This window comes from Ascaphus truei, chromosome 5 (assembly GCF_040206685.1).
Source record: "Ascaphus truei isolate aAscTru1 chromosome 5, aAscTru1.hap1, whole genome shotgun sequence".
In the NCBI taxonomy this organism is placed as follows: domain Eukaryota; kingdom Metazoa; phylum Chordata; class Amphibia; order Anura; family Ascaphidae; genus Ascaphus; species Ascaphus truei.
In genome coordinates, this window is record NC_134487.1 from 120,628,872 (window position 1) to 120,656,481 (window position 27,610).

Sequence of the window (27,610 nt, forward strand, 5' to 3'; positions counted from 1 at the left end):
TATATATATAAAGTGTATATTGTACTATATGTATATTATGTGTATGTGTATGTGTATGTGTATGTGTATGTGTATGTGTGTATATATATATATATATATATATATATATATATATATATATATATATATATATATATGTATATATATATTATATATATAAAAAATTAAAAAAAAAATTTTTTTATATATATATATATTATATATATATATATAAAAAAATTTTTTTTTTTTTTTTTTTTTTTAAATATTGCTGGAGTACACACAACATATTGATGGCAGTAAGTAGGCCTTGTATGAAACCTATTTAAATGGTGATAAACATGAGTGAATTAAGTAATAAACATTTGTTTGCACCCAATAATGTTAGAGGCTCACACTTAGTATAGTTGTCAAACATTAGGCCTGTATTATTAAAATAGTGTGTTTTCACAAGGAAGCATGAAGTGTATGTTTTTTGTAAATACATCTATACCAGTTTAGATAGTACTATATATACACACACACACACACAGACACACAGTGTGTGTCTGTGTGTGTGTGTGTGTGCATATATCAATACATACTACATATATATTAGTATCAATTCAGAGATGTTCTTGAAACAAGAACACATAAATGATTAAAGGACAACATTACAATGGCCACCAAAGGTAAGTAATATTTAACACAAAATCCTGCTGTACAAGAAAGATGTTTGCAGTTAAATAGGTGCTTTTATAATTGCATGAAAATAATATGCACATGCAATGATTACATCAATTAACACACCCAAATGCAATGTTTTGCTGCAAAGTCAATGGCAGCTTCTCTAAACTTAGCAACTGGCTCCTGGTGGACCATTACTGAACAGACGATTAAAACATAAATATTTATAACACTATTCATTAATTAGGAGTGTTAACATTTCCAAAACTTCACGTGTACAAAAACATACTTGAAAGTTTGGAAACAACACAGTCTTCAGCATACATACAATAGTAATTAGATAATCTGAAGTCAACAAAACAAGGCCAAAGACATATTTTCTGAATTATAACATTAATTTTTTTTGTTCCTTTTTCGAGCGAGTAACAGGCCTGCTTGTTGTCTCTTGAGTTTTCCTTTTTCTTTTGCCACCAACTTTAGGCACAACAGAGCCACTTTGAGTGGCCTCTGGCACTTCACGGGCAGGGCTTGTGGCCAGTGACTCACCTACAGGGCTTTTGGGCAGTGACTGTTCACCTACGGGGCTTGTGGCCAGTGACTCACCTACAGGGCTTGTGGCCAGTGACTCACCTACAGGGCTTGTGGCCAGTGACTCACCTACAGGGCTTTTGGGCAGCGATTCACCTACAGGGCTTTTGGGCAGCGATTCACCTACAGGGCTTTTGGGCAGCGATTCACCTACAGGGCTTTTGGGTAGTGACTGTTCACGGACAGGGCTTGTGCCCACTGACACATGTGAGCAAGTTGGTAGACACTGCACAAGTGATGGTTGGTCTGTTTCATGTGTGTCTTTTGTTGTTTTTGACCAAAAACTGGTCAGTAGTAACTGCTTGTGTTTTCTTTTTGTGGCCTCCTTTGTAGGTGTCAGCTGCTGAATTTGTACAGATGGCAGCGGTAGGATGTCGTCAGGAACCTGCACAGCAATGTCTGCTACTTGACCGGTAACATTTGGGCCTGGTGAATGAATATCAGATGAATGTGGTGAAAACTGACCTGCATGAACAGATCCTGGCTGTGAGGTGTTGAATTGTGGTACATTAGTCATTCTCCAGTAATTAGCTTGTGTTTGCTGAACAACTAATGCTTCGAATGAGGTGTTGATTTTTTGCAACTGTTTAGGCACTTCAATGAAGACTCTGTGGAGATGTGCCAATTGTGAAACTGTTTCTTCCTGCAGTGCAATCATCCTTTCCAGCACTGTCATCAGGTCAGAATGGCGACGATTTTCTGCTTCCACAATTTTTCCCTCAGAAGCTACAATTGCATCATATGTGGTATTTGCTGGACGTTTTGGCGGTAAAACAGTTTCAATTGGAACCTCTTCATGGTCACTTGCTTGTATTTGTGTGTCTATGGCGGCGGCGGCGGCATCATCATCATCATCATCAAAATCCTCTTCATCATGTTCTACAAATAAATGTACACATTATTAAATGGCATGTTAATCTCTGCTGTGTTACTATGTAATTGTACTGTGTCATAAGTAACAACTAACATGTTTCCATACGTTTTATAACCTCACATTAAAAACTACCTTGACTTAAGAATAATGTTTGGACTCAGTATGAAATATGAGTGAATGAAAACTTGCTGTAAACTCACAACTCCTACATGATAGTTAACATCACTAACACAATACAAGTTGGCTTACACTTCATTTTCACTGACACTAAGTAATCCTATTTAAAGAAAATGTGCAAAACAAATAATGAACATGACAACATAACATATAGAAGAGCACATATTATATGGCCACCAACTGATACACTCACCTTCTAGGTGTGTTGAGCTGGCTGACCCAGGTGAAGACACTTGTTCAGTCTCAGGTGACACATGTCCTTCAGGGGCAACTATATATAACAATAACATAAGTTTTACATTTACATGTGTAAATATTGAACAAACAGTTATTGTATTTTCTGTATTTATGAGTACCTAACAGCATCATTTCCTTAACCCAAAATGTGTGTGTGAAAGTGAACATAAATAGTTGTAATAACAATGTACATGCCTGTGTACTTAGAACTTTTGAGTTCCCTAACATAAAACATACTATGTTCCTGCAGTAATGCGTGAGGATAAAAAGATTAAATTTGAACATAAAAATCATATGTTGTGTAGTGATATCAGTATCATAATGTACATAACTATCATGAGATGACCATTCACAATGGTTATCATGAAGGTGGTCATATTGCACAAAGTGTTGTTTTTGGTAGAGGATATGTGTGGTACATTAATATAAGATGTGGCACACATGAATGTGGCTGTGACTAAACAAGACAACACATGCAGTGTGTGATAATGTGTCGTTGATAGTAGTAGTTCAACTATAGATATGAGTGAACTAATGTGTGACGTACGGTTTGATAAGTAATGAGTTGTTGGGGCATTTAGTAGCTAAAGTGAAGCTTTCAAATGAGTGTGATTAACTTCAGTTGTGCTAGTCAGGTTGTAATAACGGTATTCCCTTCCCCAAAAAGCCTAATCAGCCACACCTTTCAATGACTTGAGACAGGTGAAAATGGTGTGAACTAAGTTGACCCTAAAATGAGGCTGTAATTAGTGTGTGTGCTGAACCCCACCCCCTCTGTTGAAGTGTATGCTGTGATGAGATATTAATTGCAGCTGCTTTAACACAATGGTAGATGAGCTAAATAGTCGTGTGCAGTTTTTAAGTTATGAAAACAATGACATAAAATATGATACGTGTGCCTCATTATGCTGTCTGTATATGAGTTAAAGTAAAAATGGACCTTTTCATAAACAACTATAGATGTGTTAGTGCAAGTGATGTTTGTAGGCCGTTGCATGCAATATATTTGATGCATGCTTAAAATAGGCAGTAATGTCATGTTTGTCGGAGTAAAATAAATAAAATACACAATAATATTATACATATTTCTGTTCTGTACCTGTAGCTAGTAATAATTTCTGATTAACATGTGTTACACATGTGTACTACCCTGTTGTTCCCCATCTTCGCCCACCATCAATTGCTTCCACTGCAGCAATGCATTTTGGGAATTCACATGTAAATGAGCACGCAATGGCACGTGCTATATTAGTTACTGCTTTTAGTAGGACTACAACATATATGTCTATTTTGAGATATATATATATACAGAATCAGACATATACATATATAGATGCAGGTATGCTTATATTGTGAAGACAGTATAAAAAGCAGTGTAACTATGCAAAATAACTGTAAGCAACGACACGCCTAGTACAGTAATATTTCTCACCTGGTGGAAATTGTGAGGGGTAAATTCCTATATCACGGTCACCAGGTAAGCCTTCCACGACGACGGGAAGTAATTTTGCCCGAAGCAGCTCCTCCAATGGACTTAATATGAGACGTTGTGGTGTGGGCCCACCTCCAGTGCCAGTAGCATGCACGCGTTGGTGTTGTATTTTCTTTTTCAATTTGGACCTAATATCATCAAATCTCTTGTGACAACTCTGCTTGTCCCTCACATGATTCCCACACGCATTGACACCAATGACTATTGTGTCCCACATCTCTTTTCTGCTTGCTGAACTTGTCCGCCCTTGAAAAACATATAAAATATATGAGGTAAATTAATAATAATATAAGCACCAGTTTCCTACACTGCTAGCTGTTCCAAGAGATAGCAAACATGCTGTTTTATGTGTAATATGTGAAGCACATGAGCATTCACTACTAAACCTATACATGTAAGCAAGCTTGCATTCATATTGTATGCAGTTATGGCAAATTGACCGCCTGTGTTTAGTTGTCCTTGTAAGGCATGATAAAAAGCTGTGTTTCCAGACTAATAAACATAGAAAGATATTGTGAACCCATATTTGCATATGAACAAAACTCAGATGACCTAGGATCACATGTATTTGAATAATAAATGTAAAGGTACACTTACCTAGTAAATGTCCATATATACTGTCATAGTGCTCCAGAATGCCAGTGACAAGAGCTGTATTTTCCTGGTCATTGAAGCGAGGATTACGTGGCTTCTCCACACGTTTCTTCCGAGCAGGTTTAGGGTCAGAGCTTGGCTGGTGCTGACTGGACTCTCCTTCTTCCAATGGAAGAGCCTCCAAAAGCTGCCCACCAGCAAGCACGCCACCACCGTCCACCCCATCTGCAACTGCGCCACCAGCAGCACTCCCAGCACCAGCACTCCCACTCCTAGCACCAGCACTCCCACTCCTAGCACCAGCACTCCCACTCCTAGCACCAGCACTCCCACTCCTAGCAACAGCACTCACACTCCTAGCACCAGCACTCCCAGCACTCCCACTCCCAGCAACAGCACTCCCACTCCCAGCAACAGCACTCCCACTCCCAGCAACAGCACTCCCACTCCCAGCAACACCACTCGCAGCACCAGCACTCCCACTCCCTGCAACACCACTCTCACTCTCAGCAACATCACTCCCCTGAACAGTACGTTCACTCCGACGCGTACTCGCACGAGTAGCACTCCCACTCCCACCGGCATCACTCTTCCCACGCTTTGCGGGCATACTTCCAGCACTCACAAAAAACAGACAAGAAATGTACAGGCAATCACACGAAACACTTCCACATATAAAACAAGACAAAGATGTAAACAAAACAACAAAGGACAAAGCTCACCCAATACACAACAAGTCTCTCAGTCAATATGCAAATCTTCAATCGTCCAGCTCTGTGCGTCTCTCTCTCTCACTCCCAACAACACAGAGAATGATTAGCAGTACACGTTGCCTTTAAATATGGCGCGCAATCAAAAACATGCTTGTTTCGCCTGATTCAGCAAGATTTGTGATTGGGCAACCTATCAGCACCCCGCCACGCACGCCGATACACCTGTGTGTGATCGGATAATCATCGTGAGAGTGGGCGGATTTGTTTTCGGGTTGATTTTGAATGTATTCGGCACTTACTGCATACGGAGAGGAAAAATCGCCAATAACATGACTAATCGGTAAGATTGCCGATTTCACATAATCGACGCTTACTGCATGAGGCCCTATATCTGAAGCCAATAAGTGACTTGGATTTATTACAACAGCTGTTGTAAGAGAAAAAGATATGTGACATTTGAGGACTATGACAATAACTTCTGATAATAGTTTGAGCTCCTTATATGAACGATAAGGAGGTGTGACTTTATGTCACGTAGACTAAGAATGTAAAAGACCATATTTAGAACAATACTTAGAATAGAATGCCGACGTAGGGAGTTTTCTATGCATAAAAAGACGTTGTTCGCTAAGACAGAGAATGATAGTATAAAAGAAAGAAATAGTATAACCTCAGAAGAAAGGAATCCATCAAGAGAGGAGAAAGGACAACATCTTTGAAAAGCATATGCCACATTTGATGTGAAAAAACATATATCTGTTATATGTAAGTGATACTCAGAAAAATAAAAGTATTTTTTATGTGCTAAACTCGAATACGTAATTTTTATATCTTTGGATAGGATTTTATAGTAAATAACTTTCAACACTCACATACTGTACTGAAGAAAGTTACTGGAGGAATTCCCGCTTTAAAGCAAACGTCCTCAACTCTAAATTTATGCTCTCCTCTTATTAACTGCTCTCTCCCTTGCCAAGCAAATCTACTTTACTTCATTCATACAAACTTTGTCCTCCAACCCTCAATGCCTTTTTACTATTTTTAACTCCCTTATCTGTCCAACTACACCTACAGCCCCCCTCTACTCTCATGGCCTGCAACCTCACCACTTACTTCACAGACAAGATTACATCAATCAGACATGACATCTCTTCATGTCAAGCTCCACATGCAACAGCTACCTCCCTTCGCACACCTAAATCCACTTTCAGCTCATTTTCCCCTGTGACTGAGGATAAAGTCTTCATTCTCCTCTCATCATCTCACTATTCAACCTGCCCCTTTATCCTATTCACGTACAGCTCCTTCGCACCCTTTACGGCACACTAAGCCCCACCCTAACTCAAGATTTTAACCGCCCTCTCAGCTCTGGAACATTCCCATTTTCTTTCAAACAGGCACCCATTCTTAAGAAACCCTCATCTGACTCAGCCTCCCCCTAACTACTGCCACATATCTCTTCTCCCCTTCGCCTCCAAGTTACTTGAGCGAATTGTATGCAACCGTCAGACTAATTTTCTCTCCTCCAACTCCCTGCTTGACTCTTTGCAATCTGGTTTCTGTCATCTATATTCCACTGAGACAGCACTAACCCAAGTGGCCAATCACCTACACACAGCTAAATCTAAGGTCACTGCTCCCTACTAATTTGTCTGGATCTCTATTTTGCCTTCTACACTGGTGATAACCCCTTCACCTGAACATTTTCCACGTCATTGGTCTCCGTAATGCAGCTTACTCCTGGCTCACGTCCTACCTTTCCAACCATTCCTTCAGTGTTTCTGTCTCTGGTGTCTCCTCCTCTTTACTCCCTTGCTCTGTTGAAGTCCCACAAGGCTCTCTGCTCTTCTCACTCTACACCTCTTCTCTTGGTGAACTAATACAATCATTTGGCTTTCAGTATCATCTACATGTCAATGACACCCACCTTTATTTTTCCTGCCCTGACCTGCCCCCCTCTTTCCTGTCCCTTGTCTCCAATTGTCTTTCTGCAATCTCCTTCTGGATCTCACATGATTACCTGAAGCTTAACATGTCCAAAACTGAACTAATATTATTTATTATTTTCCCCTTCTACTGCCATCACTACACCTACACTCTCCACTGTCAATAACACCACAATCCCATCAACACTTCAAGCTCGCTGTCCAGGGTCATCTTTGAACCTGATCTCTGCTTAATTCCTCACATTCAGTCCCTCACAAAGTCATGCCATCCCTACCTTCGAAATATCTTTAAGATACAACCTTTCCTTACGCATTATGCAACAAAATACTGCTGCCAGACTAATCTACCTAACTCACCGCTCCACTTCTTTTGCTCCACTATGCATATCCCTACACTGGCTCACATAGCCTCTAGAACTAAATTTAAAGCCCTAGTAATGACTTACAAAGGTCTCACACATGCTTCTCCCCTTTACATCTAATCCCTCATTCCCAAATACATACCTACACGCCCTCTACATTCTGCCCACGACATCCGCCTTTCCTCCTACTTTATTACCTCCTCTCACTCCTGCTTGCAAGACTTCTCCTGTGCTGCCCCATCTCTTTGGCATTCCTTACCACCAGACTCTCCCCCAGCTTTCAGATATTTCAAAACTCTCGGAGAACTCACCTTTTCAAGGAAGCCTATCTGGTATACCTCTAATATCCAACCCGATTCAGACCAGCTGTGCGGCTGGACCAATCTCCACTGTATATATTACCCTCCCAAACTATAATGGAATCAACTGTCAAGCTAGGCCATATTCCAACCTGAGATACACTCCATCCAACAATAAGCAGCCACATTAACTTATTGTTTCAATATTGTCTCTCATTTCCTCTAGATTGTGAGTTCTCAGGAGTACCTCTATGTATCTGTTTGTACATGTACACACAACACTTTAAGTATCTTGCAAACAACATATATACTGTGGTGCTCAAAACGTTGTCATTGTAGCCACCAGACACCACCACTCACAATCACAGAGCTGTTCCATTCTTCATTAACTGACAACATTTTACAGTAGTTTATAGGCAGTAAGTTAATGTTTTGGGGCACTTGCCACTTATTCAGAGCAATACCCAGTGATTGAATCTGTGCTACCTTCCACTTTCTCTACAGTACTTGGTTTCTTGTTCCAATCTCAAGGCCCCTATTTGAAGGACAGGAATGTTTTTTTTTAATTTCTACAATTCAAGTACTACTTCACAGCAGCTCAAACACTTTTATTACTATTACATTACCTTCATATACATGAAACACATACCACAACCAGCAACCAGTACAAATGTTATATTAATTATCATTATTAATGGGTAGAATAAAATAATAATACTCCAGAGACGCATTGTTAAACATACTTATCATATGCCATTTCTCGTATATGTCATAATAGACCCCTTATTTAATGATTATGCTGAGTGTAAAATTAAAGAGCATTTGAGATTGCCCTTTTTGCTTTGAGTTAAATTATATATATATAATAAGTGGCAAGTGCCCCAATCTTGTTTTTTGTTTGTCTTAGTAATATGGCTTCATTTATTGTGGCCTGGTCTGTAAATATATATATACATGTAGAGGTATCAGTACCGTGTTAGCTGAGCTTCAATAATCAAAAAATAAATAGATGATACCGTTCTGTGGCTAACGAAATGCTTTTATTTGTGCGAGCTTTCGAGATATCTCGAAAGCTCGCACAAATAAAAGCATTTCGTTAGCCACAGAACGGTATCATCTATTTATTTTTTGATTATATATATATATATATATATATATATATATATATGTAGAGGTATCAGTACCGTGTTAGCCGAGCTTCAATAATCAAAAAATAAATAGATGATACCGTTCTGTGGCTAACGAAATGCTTTTATTTGTGCGAGCTTTCGAGATACACTGATCTCTTCTTCCGGCGATGTTACAATGAATGAAGCAAGGATAACTTAAAAACAGTGTCTCTTGGAATGTTATCTGTGCTTGTCCTTCCCCGTGTGGATGTGTTTTATGGCTAGAGGTGTCAAAGGGTAACTGAAAGCAAGTGAAGAAAGAGTGTGTATGTGTATCAGTGTGAATAAAATACTGTGGGCTCTCCATTCATTTTTATTCACACTGATACACATACACACTCTTTCTTCACTTGCTTTCAGTTACCCTTTGACACCTCTAGCCATAAAACACATCCACACGGGGAAGGACAAGCACAGATAACATTCCAAGAGACACTGTTTTTAAGTTATCCTTGCTTCATTCATTGTAACATCGCCGGAAGAAGAGATCAGTGTATCTCGAAAGCTCGCACAAATAAAAGCATTTCGTTAGCCACAGAACGGTATCATCTATTTATTTTTTGATCATATATATATATATATATATATATATATATATATATATATATACAGTATATATATTTATTTACAAACCAGCCCACAATAAATGAAGCCATATTACTAAGACAAACAAAAAACAAGATTTAGGTGGTAAAATCCCCAAAAATATGAGCATATATCATAACATAGCTACAGGAGCTCACAGGGAAATTATAGTCTAGACATACATACTGTAAAAAGCGAGCATATAAACAAGAACAAAATCTGTCCTGCTACGGATTAGCCAACTTTGAATCTTTCTTTTTGATTTGAAAAATTCAATAGAAACTGTGTTAAGTGTTTCCACCCCTATTAAACAGTCACCTAAAATCTATAATTCAGTGAAACATTAAGTAATTGCCATTTATTTCCAAACTATTCAATTCTACAAGCCCAACTGTGAATCCAGCAGTGCATTCCCGTGCTAGTCAGCTTTTCTTATCAGTATCTCTGCATGAAAGGTGATTTTATTTGACTGCTAACAGAAAAATACAAAATAGAATAAAATCTGTCGGCATATAAATAAAAGAATAGATTTAATGCCAAGGTCTAAATAGAGGAAAAGATAAGGGAACGCTACATTTCCAAAGTTCAAATTGATGGAAAAAGTAAAATGTTATAAAGAAAAAACTTTTTGATCTTGCTTTGTCTCCTGAAAACGGCATAATTTGTATTCGCTTTCTCCAAATTTTGCATATTATTTTTCTAGTGAATGTTTTTGGCGGGTTCAAATCCGCAGCAGGTCAGCTGGTTTCTTTGGTCCGCGGATTTCAGTGGATCAATTTAAAAAAGGGCGATTCATTTTTTGTATTATTATTGCCAATACACACCACGGATTCAACAATCTGTTGATGAATTTTGAAGAATCTGTCAACGAGTTGCTGAATCTGCAGATTAGATTCTACAAATATGTCAACGGATTGTATCCAATGATGGTATTTGATGAATCTGCCCTGATCAAAACCAACCAAATCCATTTGCGGATCTGACACCGTAAAACGGATTTTGGGGGGAAAAATGCGAGAAAATCCGGAAAATGGATTTGGGCGGATTCACCCATCTCTAACGAGCAGCAGACATAATGAAATGTAAGAAGAAGAGATGCTTTGCCCCAAAGAATAGAGATGTGCAAAATCTTCCCTGAAGTTTTCAAACCCTGTGAAATTTGCCTTGTTCTTGCAAAAGCTTAGTAGTTTGCAGAAAAAAATATCACTGCGCATTAAAAGTAAACCTGCAGGTCACACACGGCATTACATTCAGGTCACATGACTATTTGTATACTTGATATTTTAGCAGAATTCTGGCAACATTTGACCATTTGAGGACATTTTTAGAAACACGCATCATTTTTGCAAAACACATTTGAAGACATTCACACATCTTTATGAAAGAGCTTTTAGTTAAATTGATATTGCAAGAGGTATAGCATGGGAGTAATTTATAGTCAGGAAAATCATTCTGAGTACAAGTTTCTCCTGTGGCAATTTACAAGGTGTTAAATAAAAGAGTGAGAGCACAAGTTAAGCACAGAAGTATTGATCTAGTGACAAAAAAAGGAGGAATTATGAGAGCCAGCAATGTCTAAGTCCAAGAGAAAGCAAAGTGAGTGACCATTGTGAGGAAAGAGAGAAATGCAGAGGGAGAGGAATGTGAGAAGGCAAAGTGAGGTAGTGCATTAGTGAAATAAATCATAAAGAGAACATTATCTAGTACAGGAGTGAACAAAGTGGCGGGCGTGCCCCCAGGGGGCGGGAGAATTTCCAGGGGGGGTGCGGCGGCTACAGAGGTCCCGGGCTCTCCACCCAGGCATTTAAATTAAATGCCGTGGGGACTGCACTAGGCCTCTGCTGCTTCTCCTACCTGGTCTTCAGTGTTGTGGGGTCACGTGACTTCACATGACCCCTCGACGTCATTTGACGCCGGAGCTGAGGAGGAGGGGGGGTGCAAGCTGGGAGGTAAGCAGGCGGAGGAGGGGGCACAAATTAAAAACTTTGCGCACCCCTGATCTAGTAGTAATAATAATAATAATAATAATAATAATAACATGTTCTTGTATAGCATTGCTAGTTTTACGTAGCACTCTACAGAGACATTTGCAGGCACAGGTCCCTGCCCTGTGGAGCTTACAATCTATGTTTTTGGTGCCTGAGGTCAAGGGAGATAAAGTGACTTGCCCAAGGTCACAAGGAGCTGACACCAGGAATTGAACCAGGCTTCAAACTCAGTGCCAGTCAGCATCTTTACTCACTGAGCCACTCCTTCTCCCATAATTTAATTTATTTAGTACATTAAAACTCTATAACAGTAAGTATTCTTATTGTGCACTGCTGGAGATCCAAGCAGAAGCCATAAACTTAACGGCCTTTTAAAAATGGGTATATTCTTTTAATAGATATAATGGTTCACAAAAAAACCTAGACATTAACGGCAGAAAAGTACCCCTTAGCTCACCATGACCCAGATCAAAATTAGGGTTCTAAGCAAAAACGGTGTTTTAATTTAAACTAAACTCGCACCATTATTTTTGATTTACTAGAATGTGTAACCTATGTATACTTAACTCAACAGAAATTTTTTTTACCATGTATTTACATAAATCAATTTCCAAGCTGCATACTCCATAAAGGGAGGAGCACAGGTTTTCTGTATTTGTTTTCCATACATGTAAGGCCAGTCTTTTTCCTAGCTGTATACTCCATAAAGGTATTGCATTATAGTGTTAGTGCTACTGATGCATTCCATCACAGGGGTAGGTTTTAGTTCACCTGGTTCTGTTTTGTTAAATAGTTCTTTGGAGGTGTCTGTCCCCTCTTTTTAGGTCTGAGCTCCTTACCAATTCTCCAGTTATCAAAAAGGTACAATACACCTCAGTGTCAGTCTAAACTTCACTCTCTAATGAAGAGGTGGTGAGTGTCTGTGGCTGGCAAAAATAAGAGAAATATGTGTATGTACAATGCAGTATTGTTATTTTTCACTGAGGAACTTGTGCACTCACAATTTTTCTTTATAATGATAATGGAGCCTTGATATCAGCTTTTCTCCAATTTTTAATTGCAGTGAAGCACAGATAGTATTATGCTTCATTCATTTAACCCTTTGAGCACTTTCACATATTTTACTAAGTTTAGTTCATAGGACAATAATAAATGTTATTCATTTAGTATAGGTACCTACTGAAATGGAGTTTACCTTGATGGGGTTAGCAGGCTCGAATCATTTTTTGATCAAAACATGCTACGAAATGGCTCCTTGTTTATTAGACTTGGAATCAAAATGTACAAACATCACTAATAAAATGGAAGCCAATTTGGGAGGAGCGCTGGATTTGTGTATTTGTTTTGCATAATAGAAGTTCTGTGTGACCTCTGTATACGGTACTTAGCTCAACAGAAAAAAAATGATTGCAATGTAATTACATACATTTGAGCAGAAGTGATGATCTAATCCAGTGAACAGAGGTATGGTGGAAAGTCGAAGAATTTCACCCCAGGATTTATCTTTTAACCACGTGGGATCAGGGTTTGGTTGTGGGATTTCCAGTTTAACTCCACCAGTGAGAAGAAAGTGCCACTCATCATTATTTACCAACCCTCTGTTCTTCTGTAAGCCCACACAGAGCAGGAATGAAAAAAGCAGCTTGTGCTTTTCGAAGAGAGAACGACAAACATGCTCATAAATGCTGCCAAAAAAACAAACAAAGAAAAACAATTTAAGGAGGAATGTCAATAAATAATAACGTCTTTTTAAAAAAAATCCTTCTATACATTTTAGAGGCCACATTCTTCTAGGCTTTATATTGCATTTATACTGTCTGTCATATGTATAATATCAATAAAATAGGAAAATTCTTAACATTGATGAACAAACAACATTGAACTAAAAATAGCAAAAGACGTATTGGGTCATCTGAATCAAGGCAAAAGTAGTACAATTCTCGGGTGGAAACATTTCTCGTGATGTATTAAAGAAAAATCCTATTAATTTCAAGGTTTTTTTTTTTCTGTTGATATTTTAGATTTATTAATGCAGTTTTTTGTCCCAGAACTGCACCGCTCTAACCTTGATACGTATGCCCCATTGTATTTTGGTAAATAAAAATAAAGTCTGTGTAGTAATGGGTGACTGGGCCAGGTCATAATATTTCATGGATAATAGGGATATACAAAAACAAATGTAGTAAAAAAAAATGCTGTGGCCCATTTTAAACCCATCAATGGTGCGAAGCAAGTTATTTTATGCAGGGTATGGCAAAGTAACCTGAGTATGGGTCTAAAGGTTAGACTGGGCAAGTGCTTGGTCACATATGCCCCGCTTAAAAACAGTGAGGCATATGTATCAATGCAAAAGTGGTGCAATTCTGGGCCAAGAATCTGCACTTTATGTACTAAACAGAAAACAACAATTTAAATCAATAGGATTTTTTCTTTGAAATCTTCTGCAGTTTGTTTTGCCTGGATTTACACCACTTTTGGGGCATATGTATTAAGGCAGTGGTGGTGCAAATCTGGTGCAAAAAAAATCTGTCTGTCCCATACGATATGATAAAGACCAAATACAAATATATATATTCACAAGTAGGGCAAATCTTGGGCAAAACAAGTGCACCGCACTGCGCGCGTGTGTGTGTATATATATATATATATATACACACAATGTGGTGCACTTGTTTTGCCCAAGATTTGCACTACTTGTGACTTTATACAAAGACACCATTGCCTTGATAATTATGCCCCAGTCTGTGTTTATATGTGTTATATGTGTGTGTACACTAGTCTGGGACCCCAGAATATATGTGTAGACCAAAGTAATTCCATGGAAAATACACAGCAAGTGATGTATACAAAGATAGAGATGGAGTCTTTGATTTCAATCAATATCTGGTTTTCAAGAAGGTATTTCTCTTTAGACACAGGAAAGCGTGCCAAAAAGAAGTCAGTGTCCATGGGAACTGTTTTGTCTCGTTAGACTTTTTTTTACGCCTGAAAACACAGGAAAATGTTGTTCAGCCCTTCCAGTAGCAATTGCTATGTAAAGCAGATAGAAGATACTGTCTTATCGATGTTCATGTTTTCTTGGCCACTGACAGACAGAGTGAAAATGAGAAAATAAATGTTGTCGTGGAGCTATCCTTCTTCCCCTTCACCCTCAAAGCACGGCTACATGTTACTTTTCAGTCTTTTCAGAGAATAACTGCTTGATAATGCATTTGCTTTAGTTCTATTACTACACATGTCGGTACTTGCTGGTGGGTGCAAAACAGCAAATCAGTCATACCTGTGAGTGAAATGGTCATTAAGGTTGGTTATTCTTTCCTGTAGTTTATGGGAGGATTCACTTTTCTTGATGGAATTAATATACAGATTAATGAACCAAACCAAGGAGTATTGATACATGGATTCAATGTAAGCCAGGTTTGAGATGACAAAGAATATGACACTGGAGTGATTTGCGACCTAGTACAGTAGAACAGAATATAGATTATTTTTTCTCTCTGAAAATAATGATAAACAATCACAAACAACAGAATCAAATGGTTTCTAATGCAAGGAAGGAGCAATCCTACTATTTTCCTGTGTATAAATATTCCATTTGCAGTCTTTCTTTCTTTAAGGCTACAATTAATGTTTCACTATAGATGCACATGGTACTGCATTTTATTCTCAATTTTTAGTATGTATACAGTATCCATAGTCATCTCTGACGCCCTCATATGCCAAGCTGTATCTGGAATAACATAATGTAGTGCAATGTTCTAGTAGCCATATTTGTCCTGAGGTTTGAGCAACAAAATTGTGATATGACCTTCAGTATTGTTGATCACATACTGGGGTTGCATTACTGACTGGTTTAGTATAATAATGAGTTAATGTTGATTAGTTTAAAGTTGCAATCATATTTCAACTTCTAAAATAGTCTAAATTCAAAGTATTATCTTATTTTCTTTCAGCAAATCTCAAAATATACTGCATACAAGCAATTTTAGTTTTAAGGATTGCCATTGTATCAGGGAGACACTGCTGTTTCTATTTTCTCTCCACGGTCTCATCTTCATTGCTTATTAACTCTCCCTTTCGAGTAAGGACAGTAATATCATCATACTGTGACATTGTTTAGTTCTATTCTGCCATGTTGTCTGTGCCAGGTAGCCGAAATTTTCAGAGACCTTTTCCCAATTAAAAAAGTTCAGGAATGTTTAAGGGGGTCTTTTTGCAATGTGAAAATGTCATTAAAAAAAAACCTCTACTTTATATATGTCCTTTAGTAAAATACATTTAATCATATATTGTGTTGAATCTGGAGTGAGGAATTAGCAACTCGGACAATTAAATATATTATTGAATTGCTGTCAACACAATACAGATTTACATTAATTAAAAAATGATGTTAAAGAACTTACAAAAAATGAAAGCAGGGGAAAACTGCTCAGATAAGCATAAGAAAATAAAATCAGCATAGTTTGATTATTCTACTCTTGCATAGGCAATCCAAAGGATTATCTGTCTTGCATTCTAACACAAGCAAGCTTTGAAAAATGTTTATGCCTGTAGGCCTAGTTTCACTTGTAGAAACACGATTTTGCAGAATAAGTTATTGCAGAGCTGTTTTGAGAAATGTTATTTATTTTAGGAGTCATTCAATTTATGAACAGATGATTCTAGTATAGTTAGAGAAAGACGTTAAATAAAACGTTGTCCATACATGTGTAACCCCCTTGATAAGTTAGCTATGCATGCATGCTGCCCTCTCTGGCATGTGCTGCTGGTAATGAGCAAAAAAGGAGTCAAGATCATGCAACTTGGGATGCCCTTAACGCAAGGGAATATGAGTAAAAGGCATTGAAAACATGGGTGCTACAGGCAGGACACCTAGCCAGGGTACTGGCATAAATGGAAAAAGGGGGGGTGCATACCAAAAAAAAGATGCAAAAGGGTTAATGCAAAACAGTCATTTCATGACTAAAAACAGTCATAAAAATCCAACATTTCGGTGATGACCACCTTCATCAGTGATGCAGTGACAAGTGATACAGTACCCTTAAATAGTGTCCCACAGACTACACACCCACATAAACAACCACCCACCTCGCACTAGCTGTTCCAAGCGCCCGTCGCTGTACTTCCGAGTGTCCTCCATTGCTGATGGGAGTGGACTCCCGGACGGCATCATGACGTCACGAAAAGCCGTCTCGTAGTAGCAAAAAAACTCAGGAAGTGTTGCTATTTCCCAGACAACATCCAGGGGGCGGAGCAGCAACCTGGAAACTGTCCACCAGTCACGGCGCCAGGATACCTCCCCTGTTGATGTCAGCATCAATTTAACATCAAGACTGATTCAGCGTCAAGCAAATGGGCTGGCAGAAGAGGGGAGGCATCACCCGCTGCAAAAAGAGACCCCGATAATAGCCGATAATCTTGTGAATACCAGAGAGATGATGACATAAAAATAGAATAAATAAAGACCCCATGTATAACTTCTCCTCACTTAACCAACGTCCACAGGGCAGTCAACAAGCGGGAGACAAACACATAGTAAAAAGTTGATCTATGGCGTAGTATAAACAAATGGTATTTATAGCAAGTCAGAAAAGATTGTGTACAATATACTAGGAGCATAAATAGTGCTTATAGGCATAAGCATAGAACTAGTCAAATACCATTTGTTTATGCTACGCCATAGATCAACTTTTTACTATGTCTTTGTCTCCCGCTTGTTGACTGCCCTGTGGGCGTTATTTAAGTGAGGAGAAGTTATACATGGGGTCTTTATTTATTCTATTTTTATGTCATCATCTCTCTTGTATTCACAGGATTATGGGCTATTATCGGGGTCTCTTTTTGCCCCGGGTGATGCCTCCCCCTCTTCTACACATTTGCCTTCCGCTGAAACAGTCTTACTTTTAAATTGACGCTGACATCAGGGGAAGTATCCTGGCGCGTGACTGGTGGACAGTTTCCAGGTTGTTGCCTGGATGTTGTCTGGGAAATAGCAACACTTCCTGACTTTTTTTGCTACTATGAGACGGCTCTTCGTGACGTCATTATGCCGTCCAGGAGTCCACTTTCATCAGCAATGGAGGACACTCGGAAGTACAGCGACGGGCGCTTGGAACAGCTAGTGGGAGGTGGGTTGTTGTTGTTTATGTGGGTGTGTAGTCTGTGGGACACTATTTAAGGGTATTGTATCACTTGTCACTGTATCACTGATGAAGGTGGTCATCACCGAAACGTTGGATTTTTGTGACTGTATTTAGTCATTAAATGACTCTTTTGCATTTACCCTTTGGCATCTTTTTTTGGTGTCCACGGCTTCCGTCCCTTTTTGCATTCCTGCTAGTAATGAGCCAATGACTGCGAACAGCAGCCAAAGCAGGACTTAAACTCCCAGAAGCCCCTGCTGCTAAGATAGGGACACATGACATTATAGCCAATCAGTGCAAAGGATCGAGGCACCCAGGGAATGCAGGGAAGAAAAGAGGAGTTAAGAAAGGGGAGCATGAGGAGAGAGAACTACAGAGACTTTGGAAAGAGCAGTTCCTGTCTCACAGGGAGCTGCCACGACCCAAAGCCTTTGCGAAGAGGCAGGCCTGCCACAGCAACATACACTTTCATAAGATTGCCAATGTTGTTTTGGCACTCACACTTTGGCCCCTTTTAGCCCGGGATTAAGGGGACCATAGAGAGACACTGATACATAACCGCGCAGAGAATTATATGATATATATTGTGCCTGTATGTGGATGATGCTCCCATTTAGGGATCATATATATTTATAGATATCTGTGTTTGTATGGGTTTTCTTTAAATACATTCTTGTTATTCAAGGCCTGGTTTCGTGTCCTGTTGTCTGGTCTTCAGGCCACATGCTCATCTAGTGGAATGGTCATAACAGGGAGTAAAAATTGGGCCCCCACCTGTCTAAGGGAAATAACGAGGGGTTACACATGTATAAAAGGTCACCTAATCATTATGTATTTAATGCTTATGTACAGTAATAACCCAGCTTAACATGAGCATATTATACACAATCTGTACATTTGTCATATCTTCCCAATTTGTCAAAATATTCCTGCTGGTAGTCACTTTTTTATTATATGTCTATTATTCCAAAAAGAAATGTTACAATTGACAAGGATGTATATGTGGTCTGTGCATAATCATTTGTGGTTGTATTTTTTATTCCTAGTTTTTATAACACAGCTTCAATTTATTGACAGAAAAAAATGTATTGCATGATTATTTGTTGCTAAAGATACTTGATGTAGGGTATTCCCATTCCCTCATCTTGATGTACACTGTTGTATGGTGATATTTAAATAGGTACAGCTCTACCAAATAAGGAATTAGATATCCAATGTAATATAAGATACTGTATACACCTAATCCACTTAGGTTTTCTGTTGCTGTAATAATGTATTTTTAATATTGTGTCTACCAATTCAGTGACAACTAATATAGAGCTTAAAGCTCTGGCAAATTTCATATACCCATGTGGCACATGTTTCGCATATTTTCTAACAACAAGCATTATTATCTGGTCAATAATTAACCAGTTGTCTGTCAAATCAGCCTGTAACGCATTGTTGCCAGGAGCTAACCATATCCTGTTGAAATGCAATATGAATTAGTTGCATTCTAGAGAGAATATAAATGAAGTAATCAGTCATCAATTTGCAAAACGAAACTTTTCAGTATAAACTGTAACAGTAATAGTGTGAAAAGCTATTTACAGCTCTGTAGCCATCTCTGGTTTCATCAATTTGTTTTTCCGTCTTGGTTGTTATTTCTTGTTTCTCATGGATCTCTTGGGATAACTTCTTGCTGGAGGAAAGAATGTCAATAGCTCGTTCGTCCTCCAAGATGTTTCCTTGTGACAGCGATAATACTTCCAAAATCTGAACTTCTATCTCTTTCAACTGTTTTCTGTTACAAGAAATGTTATTTATTTTAAGAATCACGAAAATTGTGCACGGAGGATTCCAGCATAGTCAAGTCCTATATTTCTACCTATTTGCAACATGACATTTTCTCCCAAGTAGGCCCTCAATGTAATTTAATTGTCATAGAATCCTAATCATGTCAAAATCCACCACAACTGCCTACAAATCTTGCCTCAAGTAAAAAAAACAACGTATAATAGACTCTGGGAGGAATTGATCAAACTTTGACTGATGTAATTCTTTGCCTCTGTTTCATGACTGGTAGGCAAATAACAACACTTTATTACTTAGGTCCATAATCAGAAGTAATAAATTAACTAGTTTCAGTGGGTTTAGCATTGAAATTGAATCAGTATCTTAACTTTTTATTTCAAACTCTTTTGTATTTAATTTAATTCCCACCTAGGATTTTTTTTTAGCTATTACCTCACGAGCACAAACAAAACCACTAAGCCCTGCTATATTTGCACACTTCATTTTCTGGTTTGGTGAACCAGCTGCTAATCAAATATGCAGCTACTGTACCAACATACAAATGAATAATTTAATTATTTTCATCCAAAAAACAGCTCAATCGGCCGCTTTGGACAATATAGAATTACCTCCAAGTTGAGTCCCACACATCTGACAGAAATATTGTTTTCAGTAAGGATTTCAGATAAATGTTCTAGTGGTTGTATTATTTTACAATTGCTAAATGGTCCCTATTCTGTGTAAACTGTGATAGCGTCGTTCCGGCGCCAATGAAGTATGCTTGTAGTTTCATATTATTGTGAACAGCACCTAATCACCAGCAGCTGAATTGGAAGCTGAGGAGCAAATGTGAAGACTACCCATTCTGTGGGGGTGGTTGCTGTTTGACAGACAGCATAATGGCTTTTAATGATAAAAAATATTCCCCATTAACCCACCAGTGCTAGAAGAACCAATATGAAATAACCTTCAACAGGCTATTAAAGCTAGTGGGAAATGGTGGAAAACTGTGAATTCATTATTGGAGCTCCCTCAGCTTGGTACTAGCTGACAAAATATAGTGAAATTAACCTGCAGCAGGTGAGCACAATTTATATCAGTTTTGTGCCTAGTTGTGCATCTGGCCCTGATAAATAAAAAATACAGCCTTTATTTTGCATTTACAGATAAATACTGAAGCACCTATCTTTGGCAAGGCTATTAAATCAATTCACCCAGTGAGAAAAATATATTGTGAGGTAATGAAGTGAAAGACCATAATTTTGTAGCAGTTTATATTGATTCATATCTACCTGTAATTGTATTTGGAGTGTAAGTTAAAATGCCTGAGTGTGAACAAAACACAGACTGGCTCACTGTAGTCCTGTTATTGGCTTTACAGTATATTCACGTACAGAAAATGCTTTTGTACAGCAATATGGTTATGTAACAAACAGTCTTACCGTTGTTTTTCTCATACACTGTAAGTGCAGTTTCTGCTTTAATTTCTTATTTCTGACCACATCTAAAGAAGTCAAATCACACCTGCAGATGTGAGCTATACTTTTCATGTAGGATTGCAAGCATGACCCAAGCTTCAATGCTGCAAGGGGGAAACGTCATAAAGGAGCAAATGGCCATGTTCAATGACTGACAAATATTAATACCAATAAATACTTGTTTGAATTAGAAATCTACAAGGGGATTGTACAACACATACATTAGGCTAATATATATATATATATATATATATATATATATATATATATATATATATATATATATATATATATATATATATATACTGTATATACCTAAACATATGAAATGTATATACCTAAACATATGAACTTTAAGGTCCAATTGCCCAACATGCAAGTAGAGGACAATGCAGTAAGATGTAGTATTAAGAATGAATGCTGATGAAGCACTAAAGATCTGTGCAGGTATGGTAAGGTCATTACTTGCTTGGGGGGATTTAAAAAAAAAATAATTGTCATTTACAATACATTTCTCCTGCTTACTGAAATGTACAGTAAATCTGTGTATATACTGTATATACAGGAAAGGAAATCCGCAGCACTCACGAGTAGAAAAAATATCTTTTATTAATCAAAAGTCATCAGGCAGTCAAACAAACTCCAGAGCGACCTACGTTTCAGACCCCAAGGTCTTTTCTCAAGCTCTGTAAGAGCTGGGGGTCTGAAACGTACGTCGCTCTGGATATATATATATATGAAACACGAAAAAATGCCTGCAACAGACCATAAATAAGAGGTGCTAAAACCAGTAAGGTAAAGTGTGCAATATCAACACTACTGGCGGTGCTAAGGGATGTAGAATATATGAAAAAGAAAGAAAAAGATCCAAAAATAGCCCTCTAGCGTACAAAAATATCAAATTTATTAAATACATAAAACATATACAAAATACACACACAGAGTGGCAGCAGGGCTATGGACAGAGATCAAATACAGCCAAAATTGTACTTAGCACTGGTCCAGGATCAGAACAAACAGGAAGCTGACAGTCAGCATGTGAGGGGAGTCTGTTCAGTGTGGTAAGAGCGCCGCAATGCGCATGCTCCGTGAGCAACTAGAGCGCAAAATTCAAAATTGCAGCTAGGGAGAGAAGAACAGCCAGGGGCACTGCCGGATCAGGACAGACAAAGGAGCCCCGACGCGGACGTTTCGCCACCTGCTTCGTCCGTCTGTGTGTGTATTTTGACTCATGAATGATTCCTATTGTGTATGCATTTGCTATTTTGTTTACAAGCCAATTTGTTTATGTACTTTTATACCTACCCTTTCATTACCGTCCAGTCCTAGTGTTCAGAGGCAAACCTTCTAGCCTCTACACTACAGGTTCTGCATTTATTCTGTTTGTTGGGTTATTTCTGTCTGTTTCATACTCAGCTTTCACTTGTTTTTTTCAGCTCAGTCTCGTACTTACCTTTATTAGTTTTTTACTTTTTTTTGCTGACTTCAGTGCTTAGCTTAGTTTTGTTATCAGTGTTTCAGATAAGACAGCTTTGGGGACACTGTGGATCTTTTGTATATGTTTTATGTGTTTAATAAATTTGATATTTTTGTACGCTAGAGTACTATTTTGGGATCTTTTTCTTTCTGTTTATATATATATATATATATATATATGTATATTTATACACACACACACAATACTATGTAAACTCAGACTTGGGGATCTGTGTCAATTTACTTGTGGTGATTTTTCATGCCATTATTTAATAATAATCCCTGAAGCTATAGGCTTTTAACCCACCCAGGTAATACCCCGTCCTGAGGAGATTATTACTATTGTAGACTAAATTAATGTATTTTTAAATATTAAAATAATAAAATTTAACAATACCGGATATCTCCATGCCACCCCCACTCCCTCCCAATCATCTCCCCTCCCTCCCACCTACCCGACCACCCGCTCTCCAGGATGATCTTCCATCCCATCTGCCCCAGATGATCTCCCCTTCCTCACACCCTCCCATAACACAATCCCCTTGGATATCTCCCCTCCCATGCCCCTGCGCCCCACTGTATGATCTCCCCACCCTCTTACCTTTCTGCCACCCACTCCCCCCAGATTATTCACCTTCTCGTCACCTGCTTTCCCAGATGATCTCCCCATCTTCTCGCCACCTGCTCCCCTGGAGTATGTTTCTCCCTCCGAACTGCCCCCGCTCCCCCAGATGATCTCTATTTTACTTAAAATTAAATGGACTAACTTTTGCACATCCACACTGCTTAAACAATTAACAAATATATTTTTTCAAATTATCGATTTTTTTGCTTTAAGTAGACTGATGGTTCTTTTGAGAAGGGGCATGACCAGACAACACTATAGGTATTAAACAGTTAGTACAAATAAGTTATATATAAATAAACAAAGTTATTTCAAATCTTAGGTAGAAAGGATGCCATTGGCTGATGGATGTGATTATGTAAGTGAGTGAGAGATGGGCTGAGTTGTCAGCAGCGAAGGGAAGTTACTTAGTGCTAAGGTAGGAAAAGAGGATGTGCCAGTATGACGAATGTGAGCATAGCAGATGGGGAGAGGCAAAGAGAAAGTGCACAAAACGCCCACAAATATAATTATAAAACAATTGGTACAGTAATGCACTCACAGGGTTTCCATAGAAATGTAGCCTTCACACTTTTCCGGTATAAGTACTTATATTTCAGTACCATTAACCCTACGTTTTAGTAATTGTGCAATTATTTAATTTTATATCAGTCGTTTTTTACATTGTTTTTTATATTGATTCTATCAGACTTTTTTTTTATTCATTCTATAAAGATAAATTGATTATATGTATGCAATATCCTGTGTGAATTTTTCACAGTCACCCGTTCATCAGGTCATATACAGTAAGAGGTATTATAACTAATAGTGTTTTGCCTCATATTTGGCTCTTTTATGGTAGTAATTATTATTATTATATTATTATACTTAAAGCCTAAGTCTGTTTTAGACATATGGTGTGACCAATAGTGATGGGTGACTGTTAATAGTTGATGGACTATCAGGGAAATACTGCAAGATGTTTTCCTGAGATTGATTGGTAGCCAGTTATATATTTAATTGAGTATGGTATATAAGTGATTAGGAGAGACTAGGTAAAGCCCCTGACGAAGTCACTAAAGAACAAAACGCATAGGGTTAATGGTACCAAAGGAGCGCCAAGGACTGAGGCATACATCCTTACAGAGCGTGATCTCTCACTTGAGTGGTGGATGCATAGGAGAGGAGGAGACCAGCGTATCAGTGTAACAGTGTGCGCGCAACAAGGAAGTGACGTAGGAGGAATCCAGCGAGACTTTGGAACTCCTGAGATCTGGTGCAGGCCGCCGGAAAGGAGAACCTGAACAGGGAGAAAAATCCTACCCACCGGTTTATCGAGCCCACCGCAGAGGTGCTAGTACCCGCGCTCTTTACAAAAAAAGTCGAGTTTTCCTCACATGTAAGGGCTCAATTATACCAAATGCTGCAAGGCGGCAGCGCTATTCTGTTATGTCACCCATCACTGCCACCGAGCAGCAGAGTGATTATACCAGGGAGCCGGTGGAGAGGAGGCAAGGAGGTGTGGCCGTGAGTGGTTCGCCCTCATTGGCTGGAACTGCTCACGTGACAATGCTGCCGTCAGCCAAGAACAAATCTGCAGATCGCGCCAGGAGACAGCCGCCCTGAAGCTCCATGCGGCACGCACAAGCCACAACAGGTATGTGCGCTGCTATTGGATTTTTTAATGTTGCTTTTCAGGCACGCGCGCAGCGCCCGTTTCCCATATAATCACAACCTTAGTGAGCAGGTATTGTTTTATTTTTTGCATCTAATACATCCACTTATACAGGTTGTGCTTGTCTGTTCCATTTTTATATTATTCACATAACATTTTATAGAAATGGGTGGAAAAGGTGCACCCCATCATTAGCTAAGTGAAATTACCCTGTGGAATAACAGTACCCCTATTAAAGTACATATAATATTTAAAGTGCCTACCCCAAGGAATTTTCACATGGCTAACATGTGTTCCCATACAGAAATATCTAGCCAGGAATATTTTCTGAAAACAGTGGTCTTAATAATAATAATATAAACTTGTTACATAGTTACATAGTAGATGAGGTTGAAAAAAGACGTACGTCCATCAAGTTCAACCTATGCTAAATTTAGACAACCGATACTTTATTCTAGATCTATACTTACTTATTGATCCAGAGGAAGGCAAACAAAAAACCCCATTAAGGGGAAAAATTAATTCCTTCCTGACTCCAAGAATTGGCAATCGGATTAATCCCTGGATCAACATCCTTCCCATGTATACTTATTTGGTATATCCCTGTATACCTTTCCCATCTAAAAAGATGTCCAACCTTTTTTTGAACAAATCTATTGTATCTGCCATCACAGTCTCTATGGGTAATGAATTCCACATTTTAACTGCCCTTACTGTAAAGAACCCTTTACTTTGTTGCTGGTGAAATTTCCTTTCCTCCAACCTTAAGGGATGGCCCCGAGTCCTTTGTACTGCCCGTGGGATGAATAGTTCTGTTGAAAGCTCCTTGTATTGTCCTTGAATATATTTGTATATAGTTATCAAATCCCCTCTTAGACGCCTCTTTTCTAATGTGAATAAATCTAATTTAGCTAGCCTCTCCTAATAAGTTAGAATGTCCATCCCCTTTATTAATTTGGTGGCTTTTCTCTGCACTCTCTCTAGTTCCATAATATATTTTCTTAGGATTGGTGCCCAAAATTGTACTCCATATTCAAGGTGTGGTCTTACTAATGCTTTGTAAAGGGGCATAATTATATTTACTTCCCTTCCATCCATTGCCCGTTTGATGCAAGATAAGATCTTGTTTGCCTTTGCAGCTACTGCATGACATTGGGCACTATTGCTAAGCCTGCTATCTACAAGCACTCCTAAATCCTTCTCCATCAAGGATTCCCCCAATATATCTCCATTTAATTTGTAAGTCGCCTTTTTATTCTTGCATCCCAAATGCATAACCTTACATTTATCTGTATTAAACCTCATTTGCCATTTACCTGCCCACGTTTCCAGTCTCTCCAAGTCCTTCTGAAGAGAAATTACATCCTGCGCTGATTCTATTACCTTACACAATTTAGTATCATACACACAGAGAACACCCGCACAACTTAGTATTTTGAACCAATGTGAGGTGCTAACTAGGTAGAAACAAGAATGCATAAATAGAGAAAAGAAACCTAGTATATAAGCACTCTTCTTCACAACTAAATGTATAATGAATGTATTAAAATACTTTATTGTATCAATGAATAAAAAAATGGGGTTTAAAATAAGATATATATCAAACAGTACGTGACTGTCATTAGTAACGTAACTCTGGTAAGTTAGGTTGATGAAACATATGGGGATCCCTTATAGATATTCGGGATCCTTATGCTATTGTATAGCTGCCTATTAATATAGGACTAAGGCCGTCACTGGGCCACTGCTTAGAAACTGATCTGTCCCTTATAAGGCGGATCTGAAATGTGTAATAGTAAGCTATAAAATGCTTAATTCGTCCGCTATATGTGTAATCTGTATAAAGACAGCTGGCAGCCTCCCTGGCGGTGTGTCTTATGAATAGGGTTAAACCAAAGCACTAGAAAAGGACCCACGTAAGAGTTTCTTCCCCACACCACCACTAGCCTATGAGGTTGTTTAACTAAAAAGTAACCAGATGTCCCTAACTAATAAGTATACAGGCAATGACAGCCCGATGGGTACTGGATACCACTGAAGGCTAATGTGGAGGAATAAAAGTATTCTTCCCCCAATGTGGTTTAGTAAATGGTCTCCTGTATGGAGATACTGCTTTGGTAAAAAGACCCTTATAACATATGTTCAGGGTAGGTTACCGACTGGCATTGTATTTACATAGTTAGATTCATATATTGGATCCAGCTAATGAGTGGGGGGGGGGGGGGCAGTATGATATGGGCTGTCTGAATCAGCGTACTACATACTGTACAAGGCATACAGGGTGGTGGAGTACTTAGTAGACAAGCCTCTACATCAAGGGGCACTGTTGTCCTTGAGCCTCATGTGTCAATGACTGAGATCTAATGATTTCAAGTTTAGTAGGCAGAACAGTAAGTGAACTGATATTTCAGGTGTTCCCCCCTCTTTGCCTCAGTTGGCAGTAGTATGAGGAGTGATAACAGCTAGACTGTGTGTGATTACTGCGTAGTGGCTGATCAGGCACAGTTATTGCAACCCAGTAGGCTATTGTAATTATTCCACTCACAGCGTGAGCTGGTCAAGGCAGTGGGATGCAGCTACTGAAATCTAACAGCTGATGCAGTTTGCCTCTCATATCAACACAGTGCCATGCGGTGTGCAACCCGTGATCATTACTCAATTACACCCCTGCACCGGAATACAGCTGTCTACGTGTGAGTATTTCACACATACACGTAGGAGAGATGTATAGAGAAGGCAATTCCTGTGAGCCGTGATGATATATTGCAGTGATCAGTGAACCACGCAAAGAC

General features: G+C 38.7%; 2 protein-coding genes across 2 annotated transcripts in view; both read right to left on the minus strand.

The window, feature by feature from the left end:
• LOC142495286 (dynein axonemal heavy chain 3-like) overlaps window positions 1-27,610 on the minus strand; it is a 1,152,169-nt gene that overhangs the window by 166,832 nt on the left and 957,727 nt on the right. The window contains exons 63-65 of the mRNA XM_075600542.1: window positions 19,403-19,595; window positions 14,950-15,128; window positions 13,096-13,354 (exon numbers count right to left, since the gene is read on the minus strand). Coding sequence (XP_075456657.1) covers window positions 13,096-13,354; window positions 14,950-15,128; window positions 19,403-19,595 — 631 coding nt within the window. The remainder of the gene's footprint in view (window positions 1-13,095; window positions 13,355-14,949; window positions 15,129-19,402; window positions 19,596-27,610) is intronic.
• Window positions 1,031-7,088, minus strand: LOC142494314 (uncharacterized). Its single transcript, XM_075598872.1, has 4 exons — window positions 7,017-7,088; window positions 3,954-4,125; window positions 2,478-2,555; window positions 1,031-2,112 (listed from the first exon to the last, which is right to left on the minus strand). The coding sequence occupies exons 1-4, from the start codon at window positions 7,086-7,088 to the stop codon at window positions 1,031-1,033; spliced, it is 1,404 nt and encodes a 467-aa protein (XP_075454987.1).

Coding starts and splice junctions, on each gene's coding strand:
- LOC142494314 (XM_075598872.1), bottom strand. CDS start 7,088: ATGGTTGGAAAGGTAGGACGTGAGCCAGGAGTAAGCTGCATTACGGAG. Junction 4,126..7,016: donor ATGACGTGGAAAATGTTCAG/GTGAAGGGGTTA, acceptor AAATTGAAAAAG/AAAATACAACACCAACGCGT. Junction 2,113..2,477: donor CAGCTCAACACACCTAGAAG/GTGAGTGTATCA, acceptor ATTTATTTGTAG/AACATGATGAAGAGGATTTT.